The sequence below is a fragment of the Staurois parvus genome, unplaced genomic scaffold, assembly GCF_062004578.1.
Source record: "Staurois parvus isolate SC_StPar_1 unplaced genomic scaffold, SC_StPar_1.0 ptg000721l, whole genome shotgun sequence".
NCBI lineage: Eukaryota > Metazoa > Chordata > Amphibia > Anura > Ranidae > Staurois > Staurois parvus.
The window spans coordinates 3,310,200-3,329,647 of NW_028318517.1; the positions used below are offsets into that span (position 1 = coordinate 3,310,200).

Below are 19,448 nucleotides of genomic sequence, written 5' to 3' on the forward strand. Positions count from 1 at the left end.
GAAGCAATATGGCCGCTGCATCCGGACATGCGTCACCTCGTAACCAGAAATGGCGTACCGACGCGTTGCATCACGTGCATTGGTACGCCATTTCGGGTTACGAGGTGACGCATGTCCCTGGATGAGGAGCATATTTATGAGGATCTGGTACAGAGGAGGTTACTAGCCTTTGGCCCTGTGTGGTCAGTGTGTGGAGGTGAGCAGCATTGCTGACATCTGAGGATTTATTCACCAGAGTGAAGATCACCTTTTGACAGTTTCACTTGCATGGACTTTATATTTTGAATATTCAGATTTTTTTTTTTGCATTGATTCACATTCTTATGTCATTTAATATTGAGTGGTTATTAGTTTTGTAAAATATATTGTTAATGCATTCGATATATTTTTCTTTATATCACTTTATTTATTTCTATATATTCTTTGTGTAGTGATGTCACATTAAGGATAGTTTATTCCCGTTTGCGGGTCATTTTTTACCACTGAGCACTAATATGTTGACACATTTTGCACAATTAAGTATACATTTTTATTTATGATTAGGATTTGGGTTTATATAGCGCTTCACTATTTTATGTATTTTTATTTCACGCTTCTTGGGTTAAGTCGAGTGGCAGCAGCTATAATTATAGGGATCATTATCCATATAAAGTGCAGGAGGACACCTTCATTTGTTTGCTGGGATTTGGTTTTACGCCACAATCGCTCCAGCGCACGGCTATGTCTCTTAAGATGTCTGGTGTGGTCAGTCTGCCACGGATGTAATGGTCGGGGCCTGATGCTTCGTGTTGTTAGAGGACCAAGTGAGTCCAATGGGGGTGACAGTGAACTGTTGTAGACAGCAGTGGCCAGGTCAGGGCAGGACAGGGGAGAGATTCTGTCATAGAGGAGGTCAGTTGCAGAGTGGAAAGGAGCCGGGTTCAAGTTGTGAAGGTTTCTGCGGGTAATTGTTGGCTGCTTGGAGGGATAGGTGTTTGAAGACGAGGAGACTGTGAAGGTGATGAGATTGGGATCAGAGAGAGGAAAGGGGGTGTTTGTGAGGTTGTAGGGAGTGCAAAGATGGGAGAAAACAAGGTCTAATGTATTCCCATCAGAGTGAGTGGAGGACGTGTCCATTGTGTTCAGGACATTTACTACAAATGACAGTTTTCTCTCTTTCTTCCTATTTGAATCTTATAAAACAAAGACATAGATATTCCAATCCCCCTAAATATCCCCCCATCCCCCGCCACTAATTAAAGTCATAAAATCCATTAGTATAGACTGATGAGGTGAGAAGGTGACACCTCTCCACAATGAGGAGAATGTTCCGGCCCCGGAAGTGGGGGAATGTTCTGCCCCTGAAGGGGTTAATCTGGGTTCCCACACTATATATGTGTGTATCATCATCTGCTGGAGATAAAAGACATCACAGTGACTATGGAGGAAGAGGACGGACGTGACTATGGAGGAAGAGGACGGACGTGACCGTCCTCTTCCTCCATGGTCACGTCCGTCCTCTTCCTCCATAGTCACGTCCGTCCTCTTCCTCCATGGACGTGACTATGGAGGAAGAGGACAGACATGACTATGGAGGAAGAGGACGGATGTGACTATGGAGGAAGAGGACGGACATGATGGGGGGTTACTGGGTATAAATAGGAAATAACATCTTCTTACCTCCTCTGCTGCCACTTCCAGCAACGTCTCCTCTCTGTTTCCTGCCTGTACCTGACATCACTTCCTGTCTGTCTTCCATAGAGACTTCCTGTCTGGGTAGAAGTGAGATTCCCACTTTGTGGAGCTCAGAGGATTTGCAGCCCCGAGAAGCGTCTGGTAGTGTGACCCCGGCCTTGTGCGGGGTGTGTATGGACTGTAGATCCTTATAGAGGGGTCACCTCCACTCCCACCAAGGGGGACAGAAATATATGACTGCCTAGTCCAGCCTTTCTCAGCCAGGGTTCCTCCAAAGGTTTCTAGGGGCTCCTTCAGCAATGAACAATTCCTGTCTCTTAGTAACAAATGGCATCAATGATCTGTAAAATCCATTTCTTGGAATACATCACAGGACACGAAGCATCTTTATAAATCCTTCCTAACACTGTTATGCCCACCTACAGGTGATCGGACATTGGCAAACAATAGACAGGACGTCCCCTTGTAGAGCAGATCTCCGACATAGGAAAGGTTTGTAGCAAGCCATAGCCCATAACAGGAGGGGACGGATCTCTGGGATTCCTGAGGGACTCCAAGAAATGGATTTTACAGGTAAACCACAAAATGTCATTTTCTTTGTTGCACATCACAGGACACAGAACATCTTTTACATTCCTTACTATCAGGGATGTCCCACCTAGAACATGAGGGGAGGACAACAAGCCAACAGGTCCCAAAAACAACCAGAAATAGGAAAGAACCTCATGCAGCAGCCTGCAAAAACCAATGTGTCCAAAGGGAAGAGTCCTTAGTGACTCCAACATCCACCTGGTAACATCATAAAGAGTGCACCGAAGACCAGGTAGAGGCTTCACCAACATGATACACTGAAGGTAGGTAGTGTCATCCCTTATAAAGGGGGAACCTGTCCTTTCATCCTGGAAACTGGAGCAACAAGCCGACAAATTCAGGGAATAAATGTAGACATGGAAGCTGCGGGATCCTTCTATTCGGTCCTCAGGAGCCACAAAGAGAAATCCTGTTGCCAAATTGCGGCTGTCAACTACAGGTAACCTGATAGACAAACAAATACCCAACATGATAAAAACCTATTCCCCCAGTTACTGAGCCTGAGGACAAAGGGAGGTAATACGCTGTCCCGGCTGAGATGAGGGCAAAGGGAGGTAATACACTGTCCTGGCTGAGATGAGGGTAAAGGAAGGTAATACACTGTCCTGGCTGAGATGAGGGCAAAGGAAGGTAATACGCTGTCCCAGCTGAGATGAGGGTAAAGGGAGGTAATACGCTGTCCCGGCTGAGATGAGGGTAAAGGAAGGTAATACACTGTCCCGGCTGAGATGAGGGTAAAGGAAGGAAATACGCTGTCCCGGCTGAGATGAGGGTAAAGGGAGGTAATACGCTGTCCCGGCTGAGATGAGGGTAAAGGGAGGTAATACGCTGTCCCGGCTGAGATGAGGGTAAAGGAAGGAAATACGCTGTCCCGGCTGAGATGAGGGTAAAGGGAGGTAATACGCTGTCCCGGCTGAGATGAGGGTAAAGGAAGGTAATACGCTGTCCCGGCTGAGATGAGGGTAAAGGAAGGTAATACGCTGTCCCGGCTGAGATGAGGGTAAAGGAAGGAAATACGCTGTCCCGGCTGAGATGAGGGTAAAGGGAGGTAATACGCTGTCCCGGCTGAGATGAGGGTAAAGGAAGGTAATACGCTGTCCCGGCTGAGATGAGGGTAAAGGAAGGTAATACCCTGTCCCGGCTGAGATGAGGGTAAAGGAAGGTAATACGCTGTCCCGGCTGAGATGAGGGTAAAGGGAGGTAATACGCTGTCCCGGCTGAGATGAGGGTAAAGGAAGGTAATACGCTGTCCCGGCTGAGATGAGGGTAAAGGGAGGTAATACGCTGTCCCGGCTGAGATGGAAAGGTACAAACCCCTTTAGATAAAAATAATAAATAAAAAGCTAAGGTAAAAAAGCCATCTTTGTGAAAGAACAAAGGGAACAAAAGGAAAGTCCTGAATGGGTTTAAACAGAGAATTCTGTAAAAACAGAAAGAGAAACATAGAAACAATGACAGGCTGACCGGAGGAACAACATGCAGGACATCTAGTACCAACGCATGCAACTAGAAAGTGTAATGCAATCAGCCCCTGAAAGAAGAGACTGCCAAGGCTGAAATCTGACTCTTGGTTATACACAAGGCCAGGCACACATTCACCCCCCACCCCAAGAAGGAAACCAAGACATGGACCAAAACAAGGAGGAAACCTCTTAGGTCAGCAAAACACAAAATATGATTGTAAGGACTTGCGGGAAGTCTCCCTAATTTAGAATTCCTAACCTTCAAAAGAGCAGAAACAACAAAAGGCCTATCTACATCTGTCTCTCAAAACCTTTTTGGCTGCAATAGTCAATCCAGTATGCCCACTGACACCATAAGGCTGGAAAAATCAGTCTTTGTAACAGCAGGGCTTGACTATCTGGAGATCCAAGGACTTGTGTAGAATCAAAGAAAAAACATGAAGAATGAAGTAAGGAGGGGAACAGTTCCAAAATTCTAAGGCCTGGTTCACACTGCAATAAACAGCTGCCGGAGGTCTTTACCGCTCAGCCTTTGGGCTGGGAACATTTACCTTGCCGTACCATCTGGTAGCCCAGTAAATGAGGTTTTCCTAGATCACAGATGATGAGTGTAGACCGTATAGTAAGAACATACCCAAATCCACGGCACCGCTCCAACCTGTACCCCCTAATGACCACGGACCATCCAGGTGATAGCACTTGTACCCCGTTTCTTCTCCAGCATGAAATCATGAATAGGAACAAAAAAGATGAAAAGCTGCACTCTGCAATTAATAATTGTAATTAGCTCCCTCTTAATATTTCATTCTGTTGATGATGAAATAACTCCATACACATGATCTCCTCCTGATAAACCAAACTCCCGAAATATGTTTCACCCCAATGGGCTCGCTCACATAGAGTAGGGTTAGGGCCACTCTATCCTTGTGAACGAGCCCATTGGGGTGACACACAGAATAAAATATGAAGAATGGGCTGATTACGGAGTGTGACTCTTCATCTTCTTGTAGACGGTATAGTCACAGATGAGAACACAGGAGACCAAGTCCATATCTCATGCTTCCTAATTTATAGAGATAATATGTGGGCTCTAACCCAATCCAGTCACCTCTGGGGGGTGTTCCCTCCTCAGCCCTGGGGTTGGTTCTGTCTTCTGAAGGTGCCATGGGCTACATGGACCCACCGTTTCTGGTGTCTGGGTTGGTGATGTGATTTCCAACACCATTGCTTCAGTCTGATCTCAACATATTCATTCACAGCATGGCTGTCATGAGCAGACCCCATAGAACCATGTTAGGGACCCTCTGGGATTCTGTACTCCAGAAACATACCATTTTATATAAGAAGGACAATCCTTTTCAGCCAGTGGGGAGCCCAATGTGCACAAATCTCTTCTCCCCACTGGGGTCGTAGTCAGCGCATTAAAATATTTCCTTTGAGGCTCAGTGAGGTGACAGATCATTCATCCGTATCTATGTCTACAGGGATGTCAGATCATTATTACCATCTAGGTGTTCATTCCTCCAATCTTCACACTCCAGAGCCGACTATTCAGATTTTTATATTGTGACCATTTGTCTTCTACTGACCACTAAATGAAGAGAACACTGTATCTGTAATACTGAACATTGAATTCCAGGAATATCTGTCATATCATGCCACCTTTACAGGGGATGTTACATCCAACCATTGCTGGTGTCCTCCATGTCTATGGTCACCTTACAGAGAGTATCTGAGCTATGTTCCAGAAGGTCCTGCCAACATTCCATGCCAGATCCTTATCTGAGCATGCTGGCCAGGCCAGGAAAAGGGTGGGGAGGGGGTGTATTTCCTCCCTTTTGGACCATACCAGGTGACATGACTTCAACATGGATAAGGGGGGGGGGGGGGGGTAACTTGGACAATGGTTTCTTCCTCTTACATATAACTGTATTTATTCACAAAAACGCAAATTGTAAAGAAACAAAATTATAAAAAGTGTCCTATACTGTACATCAATGTCAATCATGAAGTCCAATGCCCTCCTAAAGAAAAAAATCTGATCTAATATGAGGATAAGGGGCCATTTCTCAACCGGAGTTCATTGTATCCATATAACAGATCTGTGACAGGACTAAATCTGCAATTACATTTTACTGCAAAATCAAAGGTGACAAAATTGTTCTTCCCCAAGCAGTCATATATTTCTGTCCCCCTTGGTGGGAGTGGAGGTGACCCCTCTAAAAGGATCTACAGTCCATACACACCCAGCACAAGGCCGGGTCACACCACCAGATGCTTCTCGGGGCTGCAGTTCCGCTGAGCTCCACAAGGTGGGGATCTCACTTCTACCCAGACAGGAAGTCTCTATGGAAGAAAGACAGGAAGTGATGTCAGGTACAGACAGGAAGTGATGTCAGGTACAGACAGGCTGTAGAGAGGAGACACTGCTAGAAGTGGCAGCAGAGGAGGTAATAAGATGTTATGTTCTATTTACACCCAATAACCCCCCATCATGTCCGTCCTCTTCCTCCATAGTCATGTCTGTCCTCTTCCTCCATAGTCATGTCTGTCCTCTTATTTATTTATTTATTTATTTATCGAGTTTATATAGCGCCAAAGGGTTTGCTCAGCGCTGTACAATAGGGGGGGACAATACATGAAACAGAACAGTAACATCAAACAGTACACAAGGGGTTAGAGGGCCCTACTCTTTCGAGCTTACAATCTAGGAGGGGGGGGGGTAGAGGCACAGGAGGAAACGGCTGTGGGGGATGGAGTGGTAGGAGGAGGGAAGGGCAGCGGCTGTTAGGTGAGGGTGGGGTAGGCTTCCCTGAAGAGGTGGGTTTTCAGGGAGCGCCTGAAGGTGAGGAGGGACGGTGACAGTCTGATGGATTGGGGTAGTGAGTTCCAGAGGATGGGGGAGGACCTGGAGAAGTCTTGCAGTCGTGCGTGGGAGGAGGAGACCAGGGAGCAAGATAGAAGAAGGTCCTGTGAAGAGCGAAGGGTACGGGTAGGGTGGTACCTGGGGATCAGATCGGTGAGGTAGTTAGGGGCAGTGTTGTGAATGGCCTTATAGGTCAGGGTGAGCAATTTGAATTTAATGCGTTGGGCAATGGGGAGCCAGTGGAGGGAGAGGCAGAGGGGGGTGGCAGAGGTGGAGCGGCTGGTGAGGTGGATGAGTCTGGCCGCTGAGTTCAGGATGGTCTGAAGCGGGGAGAGCCTGCACTGGGGTAGGCCGGTGAGGAGGGAGTTGCAGTAGTCCAGGCGTGAGATAATCAGGGAGTGTACTAGTAGTTTAGTGGTGTCTGGGGTAAGGAAGGAACGTATCCTGGCGATGTTCCGGAGGTGGAGCCTGCATGTGTTTGTGAGGGATTTGATATGAGGTTGAAAGGAAAGGTTTGAGTCCAGAATGACGCCAAGGACCTTGGCTTGCTGGGCGGGATTGATGGTGGTGTTGTTGGTAGTGATGGAAAGGATGGGGGGGGGGGCGCGGGCTGGGGGGAAGATGAGAAGCTCGGTTTTGGAGAGGTTGAGTTTGAGGAAATTGAGCGACATCCAGTCAGAGATGTCGTTTAGGAGGTAAGTGATGCGGGCGGAGAATGAGGGGGTGAGGTGAGGGGTGGATAGGTAGATTTGAGTATCATCAGCATAGAGGTGGTAATTGAAGCCGTGGGAGTGTATGAGTTTGCCAAGGGAGGAGGTGTAGATGGAGAAGAGAAGGGGTCCAAGGACAGAGCCCTGGGGGACCCCAACAGAGAGGGGGAGAGAAGGGGAGGTGGCACCATTGTAGGTGACACTGAAGGAGCGTTGGGATAGATAGGACGAGAACCAGGAGAGAGCGGTGTCTCTTCCTCCATAGTCACTGTGATGTCTTTTATCTTCAGCAGATGATGATACACACATATATATTACTAACCTACTAAGTGACATATCGGCATGGATGTCACTCTTCCTCAAATTCAATCTTTCCAAAACTGAGCTCTTAGTATTCCCTCCAGCCCATGCCCCCTCCCCCGACTTCTCCATCAAGATCAATAATACAACCATCAGTCCCTCCCCTCATGCCAGGGCACTAGGTGTAATCCTAGACTCCCATCTGTCCTTTCAGCCCCAAATCCAATCACTGTCCAAATCTTGTAGACTTCACCTCCGCAACATCTCCAAGATACGGCCGTTCCTAACCTCGGAAACCACTAAGCAACTCATTCACTCCCTTGTTATATCTCGCCTTGACTATTGTAACTCCCTCCTCATTGGCTGACCTCTCCGCAGGCTATCCCCTCTTCAGTCTATCATGAATGCTGCTGCCAGACTCATCCACCTTACTAACCGTACTGTATCTGCCACCCCTCTCTGCCAATCCCTCCACTGGCCTCCATTCAGTGTCCTCCATCCCTCTCTGCCAATCCCTCCACTGGCCTCCACTCAGTGTCCTCCACCCCTCTCTGCCAATCCCTCCACTGGCCTCCACTCAGTGTCCTCCACCCCTCTCTGCCAATCCCTCCACTGCCCTCCACTCAGTGTCCTCCACCCCTCTCTGCCAATCCCTCCACTGGCCTCCATTCAGTGTACTCCACCCCTCTCTGCCAATCCCTACACTGCCCTCCACTCAGTGTCCTCCACCCCTCTCTGCCAATCCCTCCACTGGCCTCCCTTCAGTGTCCTCCACCCCTCTCTGCCAATCCCTCCACTGGCCTCCCTTCAGTGTCCTCCACCCCTCTCTGCCAATCCCTCCACTGGCCTCCACTCAGTGTCCTCCACCCCTCTCTGCCAATCCCTCCACTGGCCTCCCTTCAGTGTCCTCCAACTCTCTCTGCCAATTCCTCTACTGGCCTCCACTTAGTGTCCTCCACCCCTCTCTGCCAATCCCTCCACTGGCTTCCCATTGCCCAAAGGATAAAATTCAAAACATTAACAATAACGTATGAAGCCATTTATAACTCCGCCCCAAATTACATCACCGATCTTATCTCTAAATATCACCCAAACCGTATTCTACGCTCCTTGCAAGACCTCCTACTCTCTAGCTCCCTTGTCTCCTCCTCCCATGCTCATTGCCAGGACTTCTCCAGAGCTTCCCCCATCCTTTAGAACTCTCTACCCCAATTTATCAGACTATCACCTACTCGGTTCACTTTAGGCAATCTTTGAAAACCTCTCTCTTCAGGGAAGCCTCTCCTGCCCTCAGCTAATACTGGAATCTTCTACTCTTCCAACCAATCCATCCCCCACAGTTACTACCTTTTGTACCATTAGCCCCTCCCTCCTAGATTGTAAGCTCCAAGGATCAGGCCCTCCTATCCCTCTTGTATTGAACTGTATTGTTGCTGTATTGTCTCCCGTTATATTGTAAAGCGCTGAGCAAACTGTTGGCGCCATAAATCCTGTATAATAATAATATAGTGTGGGAACACAGATGAACCCCTTCAGGGGGAGGAGTTGATGATAATATATTTGCTCCCAAAGCTGGCCTACATGGTTCAGTTTTATCGTTCAGCCAGCGGGATGACCATAATATCTGAAGCGATTCCCCCATCCACACATTGGAGGTGGATGGGGGAATCCTCCCCGCTGCACTCTTGTATTCTGACAATGGGGGGACTCCTCCGCTCTCAGAATACACAGATCAGCACTGAAGCTATTGGCTGCAGCCGCTGGGGGAGTGGCTTTTATCCGGCAGTGGCCACACATGGATGGAAATGTGAGCGATCCCTGCTGAACCAGCTGAATTTCCATGGATCTATGGTCACCTTCAGTGACTTCCTCCCCTCCCCCTCATCTCCTTCATGATGGAAGTCATGCTGAGATCATCTCCCATTGGCTGAGCAATATTCTCATTTGTCTCTCAGCTCCTTCTTGCTATTCCTCGTCCTGCCTGTTGTTTCCTTGGATTGATTTTCTGTGTAGTGACCCCGGCTTGGTCTCTTGGATGCGCTCGTCTGTTGCTTGCCCTGACGTTTCTCCTGATTCCTGGATCTCCTCCTCATCTCTCCTCCATATCCTCTTACACAGCTTTTCTCCACACCTGCAGTGACCCTGGGGGGAGGAAACTTGGCACCAGCACGCCGCCAAATCCATCCCCACCATTAGGGGCTCTGGAGACAATTGTCTGCTATTTACACTCCGTTCCTCCGCACGTCACCTGATCACATGACAGCTTACTTCCACAGATTCCAGACAGATTTCTGGATGGTAAAGGTCAAAGGTCACTCTTCAGTTTAGGAGAGGTAGGACGCACCCAGGAACAAGGATTTGGTTTGCATGGGAGCCTCATATAGAGGACCCCTCAAATCTCCTCATCCCAATGTCCCTCCATCCAGAGTCTATATGTCCTATGACATCACACTGATATCACAGCTCCTCCTCCCAATGTCCCTCCATCCAGAGTCAGAGAATCCTATGACATCACACTGACCTCACAGTTCCTCCTCCCAATGTCCCTCCAACCAGAGTCAGAGAATCCTATGACATCGCACCGACCTCACGGCTCCTCCTCCCAATGTCCCTCCATCCAGAGTCAGAGAATCCTATGACATCGCACCGACCTCACGGCTCCTCCTCCCAATGTCCCTCCATCCAGAGTCAGAGAATCCTATGACATCGCACCGACCTCACAGCTCCTCATCCCAATGTCCCTCCATTCAGAGTCAGAGAATACTATGACATCACACCGACCTCACAGCTCCTCCCCCAATGTCCCTCCATCCAGAGTCAGAGAATCCTATGACATCACACTGACCTCACAGCTCCTCCTCCCAATGTCCCTCCATCTGACATTTTTCTGATGCTCTTAGGATGTGGGGGCCCCTTGGTATCCTCACATGTAAAGTGGGACTGTTGGTCCTGCATTGTATGTAATGACATCAGAATGCTGCAACAAGCCTATACCCTGCGTAGTGTGGGGGTCCTGTGGGGGGGAATTATACCTCAGCCTGAAGTGGGGCTTTAATAAAATGGAGACCTGAATGGAGAGGTGAGGAGGATTCTGGGAATATCATTTGATGTGACTATTTGTGTTCAGATGTAGAGTTTTCCTCCTGTGAAGTCTGGAGATCATATGACATCACATTGCCTCCACCTCCCTCCCTGATAGAAGAGAGAAAGAAGAAGAAGATTCTAGAAGTCACCAGAGAGATCACTGAGCTGCTGACAGGAGAGGTGAGCGGTGCCGGGAATTCTGGGACATTCTCCAGTAACAGACAAGGGATGTGTCTGGATGGTGACTGTATCATTGTGTGTGTCAGGTTCCTATAAGGTGTCAGGGTGTCACTGTCTATTTCTCCATGGAGGAGTGGGAGTATTTAGAAGGACACAAGGATCTCTACAAGGACGTCATGATGGACAATCAGCCGCCCCTCACATCACCGGGTAAGAGGAGACTTTATTGTAAAGGAGAGAGCAGTACGGAGGATCCACCTAGATCCCCCATCATCTGATAAACACATAGAAACAATGGATTCAGTCAGTGTGTGTGTTTCCTACAGATGGATCCAGTCATGGGAACCCACCAGAGAGATGTCCCCGTCCTCTGTATTCCCGGGATTCCACACAGGAAGGTCACACCATCCCTCACCATCATCAGGTAGATGATGACAATTATTGGTAGCTGTGATTTATACACAGCATGTTTGTTACAATGAATGTTTTATTATATCTTTCAGAGTGGAATCCTCGGGGATGATAATATTGATGTTAAAGAAGAGTATAAAGAGGAGGATGAGGAGTATGGAGTGATGGAGGAGTTTTCAGAAGGACACAAGGAGATGATGGAGCCACCTAATACCAGGAACCCACCAGAGAGATGTCCCCGTCCTCTGTATTCCCGGGATTTCACACAGGAAGGTCACACCATCCCTCACCATCATCAGGTAGATGAGGAACAATCACTGATAGTATCATTAGGATCTGTACATTATCTGCATTGTTACCATTGATGGGTTTTGTATTATGCATTCAGAGTGGAATCCTCGGGGATGAGAATATTGTTGTTAAAGAAGAGTATAAAGAGGAGGATGAGGAGTATGGAGTGATGGAGGAGTCAGAGTTTTCTAAAAAACACAAAGATCTGTACCTGGACCTCATGGAGTCATCCAGCTACAGAAGCCAACCAGAGAGATGTCCCCGTCCTTTGTATTCCCGGGATTCCACACAGGAAGGTCACACCATCCCTCACCATCATCAGGTAGATGATGACAATTATTGGTAGTTGTGATTTATACACAGCATGTTTGTTACAATGAATGTTTTATTATATCTTTCAGAGTGGAATCCTCGGGGATGAGAATATTGATGTTAAAGAAGAGTATAAAGAGGAGGATGAGGAGTATGGAGTGATGGAGGAGTTTTCAGAAGGACACAAGGATATGATGGAGCCACCTAATACCAGGAACCCACCAGAGAGATGTCCCCGTCCTCTGTATTCCCGGGATTCCACACAGGAAGGTCACACCATCCCTCACCATCATCAGGTAGATGAGGAGCAATCACTGATAGTATCATTAGGATCTGTACATTATAAAAAATGTACAAAGCGAGTGCCATCCAGTCAGCAGCTAAGCACTCAAGGTAACCAACATAAACCTTACAATAGAATAAATAAAATAGTGCAGCGCTAAAATAATGATTCATATAAAAGGGAGGTAAAAATAAACAATAAATAATAAAATTTTATGTAAATAAACAATATATGTGAACGCACTTACAAAATTCAAATGGAGACTAGTTATCATATTAGCACAAAGGTAACTAGATAAAACCTTTAAATGAACATAAAGTATATAAGTGCAGTGCTCACACTAAATAAATAAATATGACATATAGTTCGTATCAGTGACTGAAAATATACAATTATAAATATATGGGGCAAATAATTTGTGTCAGTGACTAGATAGTGCCCATATAGTCCCAAAAGCTTCAATTGGTGCTTGTGCTCGTGGAAACAGAAGAAATGCTCACTCACCAGATGCGCAATATTAGCGTGTGTTATATCTTATATCCTGGTGTCATCAAGGTAGTCATCTGAGCCAGTTGTGGAAAAAGGCTTCCTCTCAAGGTGGATGGGTCCTCGGACTTTAAATGTTTATGATCCAGGGGTGTCCAGAGTTCCCCTTAAGGGATAGGTGGGTGCAGCTCACAAGGGTTAACTGGAAGTTCCTTCTCTGGAGGTAATGAACTGGTACTGGGCGTCGTCCCCGAATAAAGATGGCCACCGGAGCTCCATGATGCTTCGATGGCGTGACATCACGGCGTGACTTGGTTCCTCCTTACACGTTACGTGCGCACGCACATCATCAGACGAAGATACCATTGGCGCCATGACGTGACATAAGTCTTTAAATAGGCAGAATGGCGCATGCGTATCAAGCCGGCGACATTTTGCTGAAGCCTAAACAGATTGCTTACTCTTGTGCGCTGATGCGCCATTTTACTAGAGGTTTTTTATATAGATAAAAAGAGTATGTACATTTGTTCACTTATGCGGTATATTACCTTAAATTCTAAATGTCAAAAGAGTATAATATATTAAAAACTCCTAATATATTGAAATATATTGGTGATGCAGGTGTGGTAATTCTTTATATGATTAGATAAACCATTTCAGATGTCAAAAGTATAGCACTTATATGAGTGTTGGAAGTGATTGCTCTACATTAAATATTATTGATCAACTGTTGTATATTAATATCAATAAAGGATATTAATAATTAATAAGTAAAAGAAGAAAAAAAGTTGTATAAGAATATCAGCAAAATCATAATAAAAAAATAATAAAGTCAAATAATGATACCATTAAAACACCTTTTGTATTCAAATAATAAAATAAGTAAAATATATACTGGTGTCCATTATAGTAAAATTATAAATAATTATATAAAAAAAAATTTTTAGAACAAAAAATGGACATCAGAAGGATTTGGCAAAAGATCCGATGAGTGTTAACGAATGTACTAAGACTGAAATCACATATGATATGAATATAACAGTATTGTAAGAAAAATACACAAGAATTAAAATATTTATGCTAAAAGTACACATTAAAGAATGTTCAAATGAAATTAACTATTATCGATAAAACAATTAACATGTAACTCAATATTGAGTCCTGCCGGGTGCAGGGTACCTAACTCGTAAATTTGTTTGGTCTCCAGTTGGGATACTGCCCAAGTCTTATATGTCCCTCTCCAGTGCGGGATGATAGTATCTATCCCTATGAACATAAGTGAGGAGGGATCTCTTATGACATCACCTATAATGTAAGGAGAGGGAATGCTCCTTATATCCTTTTTTAATATTATAAATGTGCTCCGGAGACGGTCACTCAACCTTCTCGTGGTACGACCCACATACTGTTTGGGGCATTCTAATAGACTACATATTTCCTATTACAGCCGATGAATTTGTCACTCTATATTATATGTCTTATTAGTTTGATTAGAAAGATATCTGGTTATTATTTTCCTTCTAGTATCATTAGGATCTGTACATTATCTGCATTGTTACCATTGATGGCATTTTTATTATATATTCAGAGTGAAAACCTGAGAGATCCTAAAGTTGAGGTTAAAGAAGAGATAAAAGAGGAGGAGGATGAGGATGGGGGGATGGAGGAGTCAGAACTTCTAAAGGAACACAAAGATCTGTACCAGAACATCATGGTGGAGTCATCCAGCTACAGGAACCCACCAGAGAGATGTCCCCGTCCTCTGTATTCCCGGGATTCTACACAGGAAGGTCACACCATCCCTCACTATTACAAGGTTGGTGGGATGGAGCATCTAGAACATGAGCTTGTGGAGACAATGTGTGGATTTTTTATGTGATGTCACAATCATAAATCTTACATTTTACAGATGATATTTTCTCTCATTTTCTTGATTTAGAGTGGAGATCCAATCGATATAGAATTTGAGGTTAAAGCAGAAGAAGAAGAGGCGTATGTGAGGGATGATCAGCAGTCTATGGAGGAGGATGGAATAATGAGGCTAATTATAGAGGAGGACACTCCTACAGAGATCAGCACAGGTGGGTCATGAACACTAAATTCCTCCACCCATACTGCTCACTGATTGGTCCAGATGTCAGGGCAGGGCTGTGGAACGGACAGGTAGGCCTAGTGGCAGGGTAACGCACTGGCTGACGACAACCACCACCAACAGACCGAAGTCCCTCAGGGCGCGGAGTCTAAGTCCCAGGCTGCCCTTCACCAGGGCCCTTGATGGTAGGGATGGACTTGACACAGCCAGGAACCAGGTCGCGGCCCCCGAGACACCCCGGCTGCAGTAATGGCCGCCGCCAATGGTGTGTAGCTGGTAGGAATGACAATAGCGTAGTCAGGCAGGCCGGGTCGACAACAACGGGACAAAACGGTACAGAACAGTAGACAGAGAATCACAGGTCACGGGCCGGGTTCAGCAACGGAAGGTCAGATCGAAGGAAAACACAGAGAATGGTCTTAGTCACAAGTCGAGTCAGATACCAGAAGAGTCACGAGAGTATACACAGAGCTGTAGCAAGACAAAGACACAAGACACAAGTGCAAAGAGCATGTGTGGATCACAGGCTTATATGTACTCAGCCACACCCCTCTGGGGGATGGACCTCAGAGACCTGAAGGCATAAAAGATTCCCACCATGCTCAGCAGAAATCCAAGTTGGATGCCAGCACATGGAGTAACATAACCTCTGGGAAAAGGTAGGACCTGGACAGTACCTCTTCCTCAAGGGCCCCTCCCCCTCCGCGGCTCAACAAAAGGTTTCTGAGGAAAGCGGGTATGAAAAGCGCGGAGAAGGGCAGGAGCATGGACATCTGCGGAAGGAACCCAGGAACGCTCCTCGGGACCATAACCGCGCCAATGAACCAGGAACTGTAATCGGCCGTGCACCAATCGAGAGTCCAGGATCCGGCTCACCTCATTCTCCTCATGACCGTCAACCCGAATGGGACGGGGCCGAGGCAGAGAGGTAGTGAAGCGATTGCAGATCAGAGGTTTCAACAGTGATACATGAAAGATATTGGAAATCCGCATCCCAGGCAGAAAGGCAAGGGCATAGGCCACCGGATTCACCTTGCGGAGAATGCGAAAAGGACCGACAAAACGGGGAGCTAGTTTGGGTGTGGGCACCCGAAGATTGAGGTTACGAGTAGACAACCACACCCGATCGCCGACCTGGTATGAAGGAGCGGGCAACCGTCTGCGATCAGCCTGGAACTTCTGACGCTGAGCTGAGTCCCTCAAGGCCCTCTGGATCTGCCCCCATGAAGATGGTTCTCCACAGCTGGAATGTCCTGTGGTGAGAACCTCTCAGGTAATACCGCGGGTTGGTACCCATAGTTGGCCATGAAGGGAGACATCCCGGAGGAGGAGTTGACCGCCGAGTTCCTGGCAAACTCTGCCCAAGGCAGGAGATCGGCCCAATCATCCTGATGGTCCGAGATATAACATCGAAGGAATTGTTCTAAGGCCTGATTGGAACGCTCCGCAGCCCCATTGGACTGTGGGTGGTAGGCTGAAGAAAAGGAGAGACTAATACAAAACTGGGAGCAGAAGGCGCGCCAGAACCTGGACACGAACTGACTCCCGCGGTCCGAGACAATCACCTTGGGCAACCCATGCAGGCGAAAAATCTCCCTGGAAAAGACCGTGGCCAGTTCTTGCGCTGTTGGTAATTTCTTGAGTGGAATACAATGGCACATTTTGGAAAAACGATCGACGACCATGAGAATGACCATATGACCCCGAGACACAGGGAGGTCTACAATAAAGTCCATGCCCAGGTGTGACCAAGGACGCTCCCCATTGGGAATGGGTTGCAGAAGACCCATTGGAAGATGCCGTGGAGATTTATTCTGGGCACAGATCGAACATGCCGCTACATAAGAGGCGATGTCGGCACGGAGAGTTGGCCACCAGAACAACCGAGAGACGACCCAAGACAACTGGTTCCTCCCCGGATGCCCGGCAGTTTTGGAGTTATGGTAGGTACGCAGCAGACGGGTGCGCAACCCCTTGGGTACGAAACATCTACCCTCCGGTCTCTCGGGAGGAGCGTCAGTTTGAGCCGCCAAAATCTGCTCCCCAAGGGGAGAAGTCAGACTGGTGCGAATGGCAGCCAGGATCTGATCCGGAGGTATGACCGAGGTTGGCTCAGAGTCCTCCCTGGACAACTCAGAGTATTGCCGTGATAATGCATCAGCCCTGACATTCTTGGAACCAGGCAAATAGGAGACCACAGAGTTGAACCGCGACAAGAACAAGGCCCATTTGGCCTGACGGGGTGTCAATCTTTTGGCCTCCGAAAGATAAGTCAGGTTCTTATGATCGGTAAGAATGAGGACCGGAACCGCGGAGCCCTCGAGCAGGTGCCTCCATTCCTTGAGAGCCAGAATGATTGCCAACAACTCCCTATCTCCAATCTGGTAGTTGCACTCTGCAGAGGAAAGCTTCCTGGAGTAGAACCCAAAGGGAAGTAGGGGTCCATCGGGTGACTGACGTTGAGACAGGAGAGCCCCTACTCCCGTCTCGGATGCATCAACCTCAAGGACGAAGGGCAATCCAGGATTGGGATGAGACAGTATCGGAGCCGAAGCAAAGGCGGATTTCAGAGCCTCGAAAGCTACGATGGCCTCGGATGGCCACTCGTGAGGATTACTGCCCTTCTTGGTTAGGTCTGAGAGAGGCTTTGCCAGCATGGAGAAGTTCCTGATGAACTTCCGATAGTAGTTGGCGAAACCCAAAAAGCGCTGAATGGGCCAAAGACCATTGGGACGAGGCCACTGCAGAACCGCCGCAACCTTCTGAGGGTCCATGGAGAATCCCTCCGCAGAAATGATGTAGCCCAAAAAGGCAACTTGGGATCGATGGAATTCGCACTTCTCAAGTTTACAAAAAAGTTTGTTCTCACGTAATCGTTGCAGCACCTGCTTGACATCCTGGATATGGGACTCCATGGAGGCAGAGTAAACCAGGATGTCATCCAGGTAAACCACCACGCACTGCTGCAACAAGTCACGAAGGACATCATTTATGAATTCCTGAAAAACTGCGGGCGCGTTACACAACCCGAAGGGCATCACCAGGTATTCGTAGTGACCGGTTCTGGTGTTAAACGCGGTCTTCCACTCATCCCCCTGTTTGATCCGTACGAGGTTGTACGCCGCCCTAAGGTCGAGTTTGGTAAAGACTGTTGCTCCCTTAAGACAGTCGAACAACTCAGTAATCAAGGGAATCGGGTATGCATTCTTAGTGGTGATTCGATTGAGACCCCTATAATCGATGCAAGGCCTCATTTCACCACCTTTCTTCTTTACAAAGAAAAAGCCCGCTCCTGCTGGGGAAGTAGACTTACAAATGTGCCCCCGGGAAAGCGCATCCGCAACGTACTCCTCCATGGCCTTATTCTCCGCAACTGAGAGAGGATACACCCTGCCACGCAGAGGAGTGGCACCAGCGCGTACCTTATCAAACACGTCCTGGTACTCCCCATAATCGGTGGGCAATGCAGAGTCCGAGGAGGCACACAACACCTTAACCAGCCCACGGATGCACCCGGCCCCACACTGTGGAGACCACGAGAGAATCTCGGCCGTTCGCCAATTAAAGGTTGGATTGTGCGTCTGGAGCCAGGGATACCCCAAAACCACCGAATAGTGCGGAGAAGAAATCACCTGGAAACAGGCCAACTCCCTGTGAACAGCCCCAATCGCTACTTCAACTGGCATGGTCTCGTGGGTAACCTGCGGTGGTTGCAGGGGCCTGCCATCTATCGCCTCGAGAACCAATGGGGTAACTCGAGCCTGCAGGGGAATGGAGTGCTGGGCAGCAAATGAGCTGTCCATAAACAACCCGCCGGCCCCAGAATGTACCAACGCCGGGGCCATCACCGAGCCCTCCGCCCAAGAGAGGACAATGGTGATCAGTGGTTTATCTCTGCGGAACGCCGGGGACGAGGAGACTCCACCCAAGATCTGTCCCCGACAGGATCTCAGGTGCGAGCGTTTCCCAGACGGACCGGACAGGACTGCTGAAAGTGCCCACCAAGTCCACAGTACAGGCAGCGACTCTCCCGACGCCGAGTGGCCCGCTCTCCCTCGGAAAGGTGAGCAAACCCCAGCTGCATGGGCTCACCACCAGACAATCTATCCCCAGGAGGCATGGGAGGAGAGGGAGGAACGGGTGGGACAGAAAACAGGTGCCAGTCGATTGGAAGGCCTCCACAGGCGTTCCTTGAGTGAAGGCCTCTCCCTGAGCCTGGTATCAATCAGGATCAGGAAGGAAATTAGTGCCTCCAGCTCCACAGGCAATTCCTTGGCTGCGATCTCATCCTTCAATGCATCAGAAAGACCCTGAGAAAACGCAGCCACCAGAGCCTCATTGTTCCAACCCACCTCTGCCACCAGGGTACGAAACTCTATGGCGTACTCGGCAACGGTCCGTGACCCCTGATGCATAGACATGAGCAGCTTGGCAGCCGAGGTGGAGCGAGCCGGTACGTCGAATACCCTACGGAAGGCATCGACAAAACCGGAAAACTCATGAATCACCGGGTCATTCCTCTCCCATAAGGGATTTGCCCAGGCCAAGGCCTTGTCTGAGAGTAGCGATATTAGGAAACCCACCTTTGACCTCTCAGTCGGAAAAGCGTGGGGTATTAATTCGAAGTAAATCCCCACCTGGTTGAGGAACCCACGACACCTACTCGGCTCACCCCCAAAGCGCTGTGGAAGAGGGGCTGAACCAG

General features: G+C 48.0%; 2 protein-coding genes across 2 annotated transcripts in view; one reads left to right on the forward strand and one right to left on the reverse strand.

Moving 5' to 3' along the window:
- Positions 1-19,448, reverse strand: part of LOC149445445 (uncharacterized) — a 59,851-nt gene that overhangs the window by 11,186 nt on the left and 29,217 nt on the right.
- On the forward strand, positions 112-13,967 carry LOC149445446 (uncharacterized). The gene is made up of 5 exons (XM_089653822.1): positions 112-147; positions 11,372-11,578; positions 11,668-11,892; positions 11,972-12,178; positions 13,896-13,967. The coding sequence occupies exons 1-5, from the start codon at positions 112-114 to the stop codon at positions 13,965-13,967; spliced, it is 747 nt and encodes a 248-aa protein (XP_089509948.1).

Excerpts from the sequence above, each read along its gene's own strand:
- LOC149445446 (XM_089653822.1), top strand. The coding sequence starts at position 112 with ATGTCCCTGGATGAGGAGCATATTTATGAGGATCTG. Across the intron at positions 148-11,371 it reads AGCATATTTATGAGGATCTG|AGTGGAATCCTCGGGGATGA; the intron begins GTACAGAGGAGG and ends TATATCTTTCAG. Across the intron at positions 11,579-11,667 it reads CCATCCCTCACCATCATCAG|AGTGGAATCCTCGGGGATGA; the intron begins GTAGATGAGGAA and ends TTATGCATTCAG.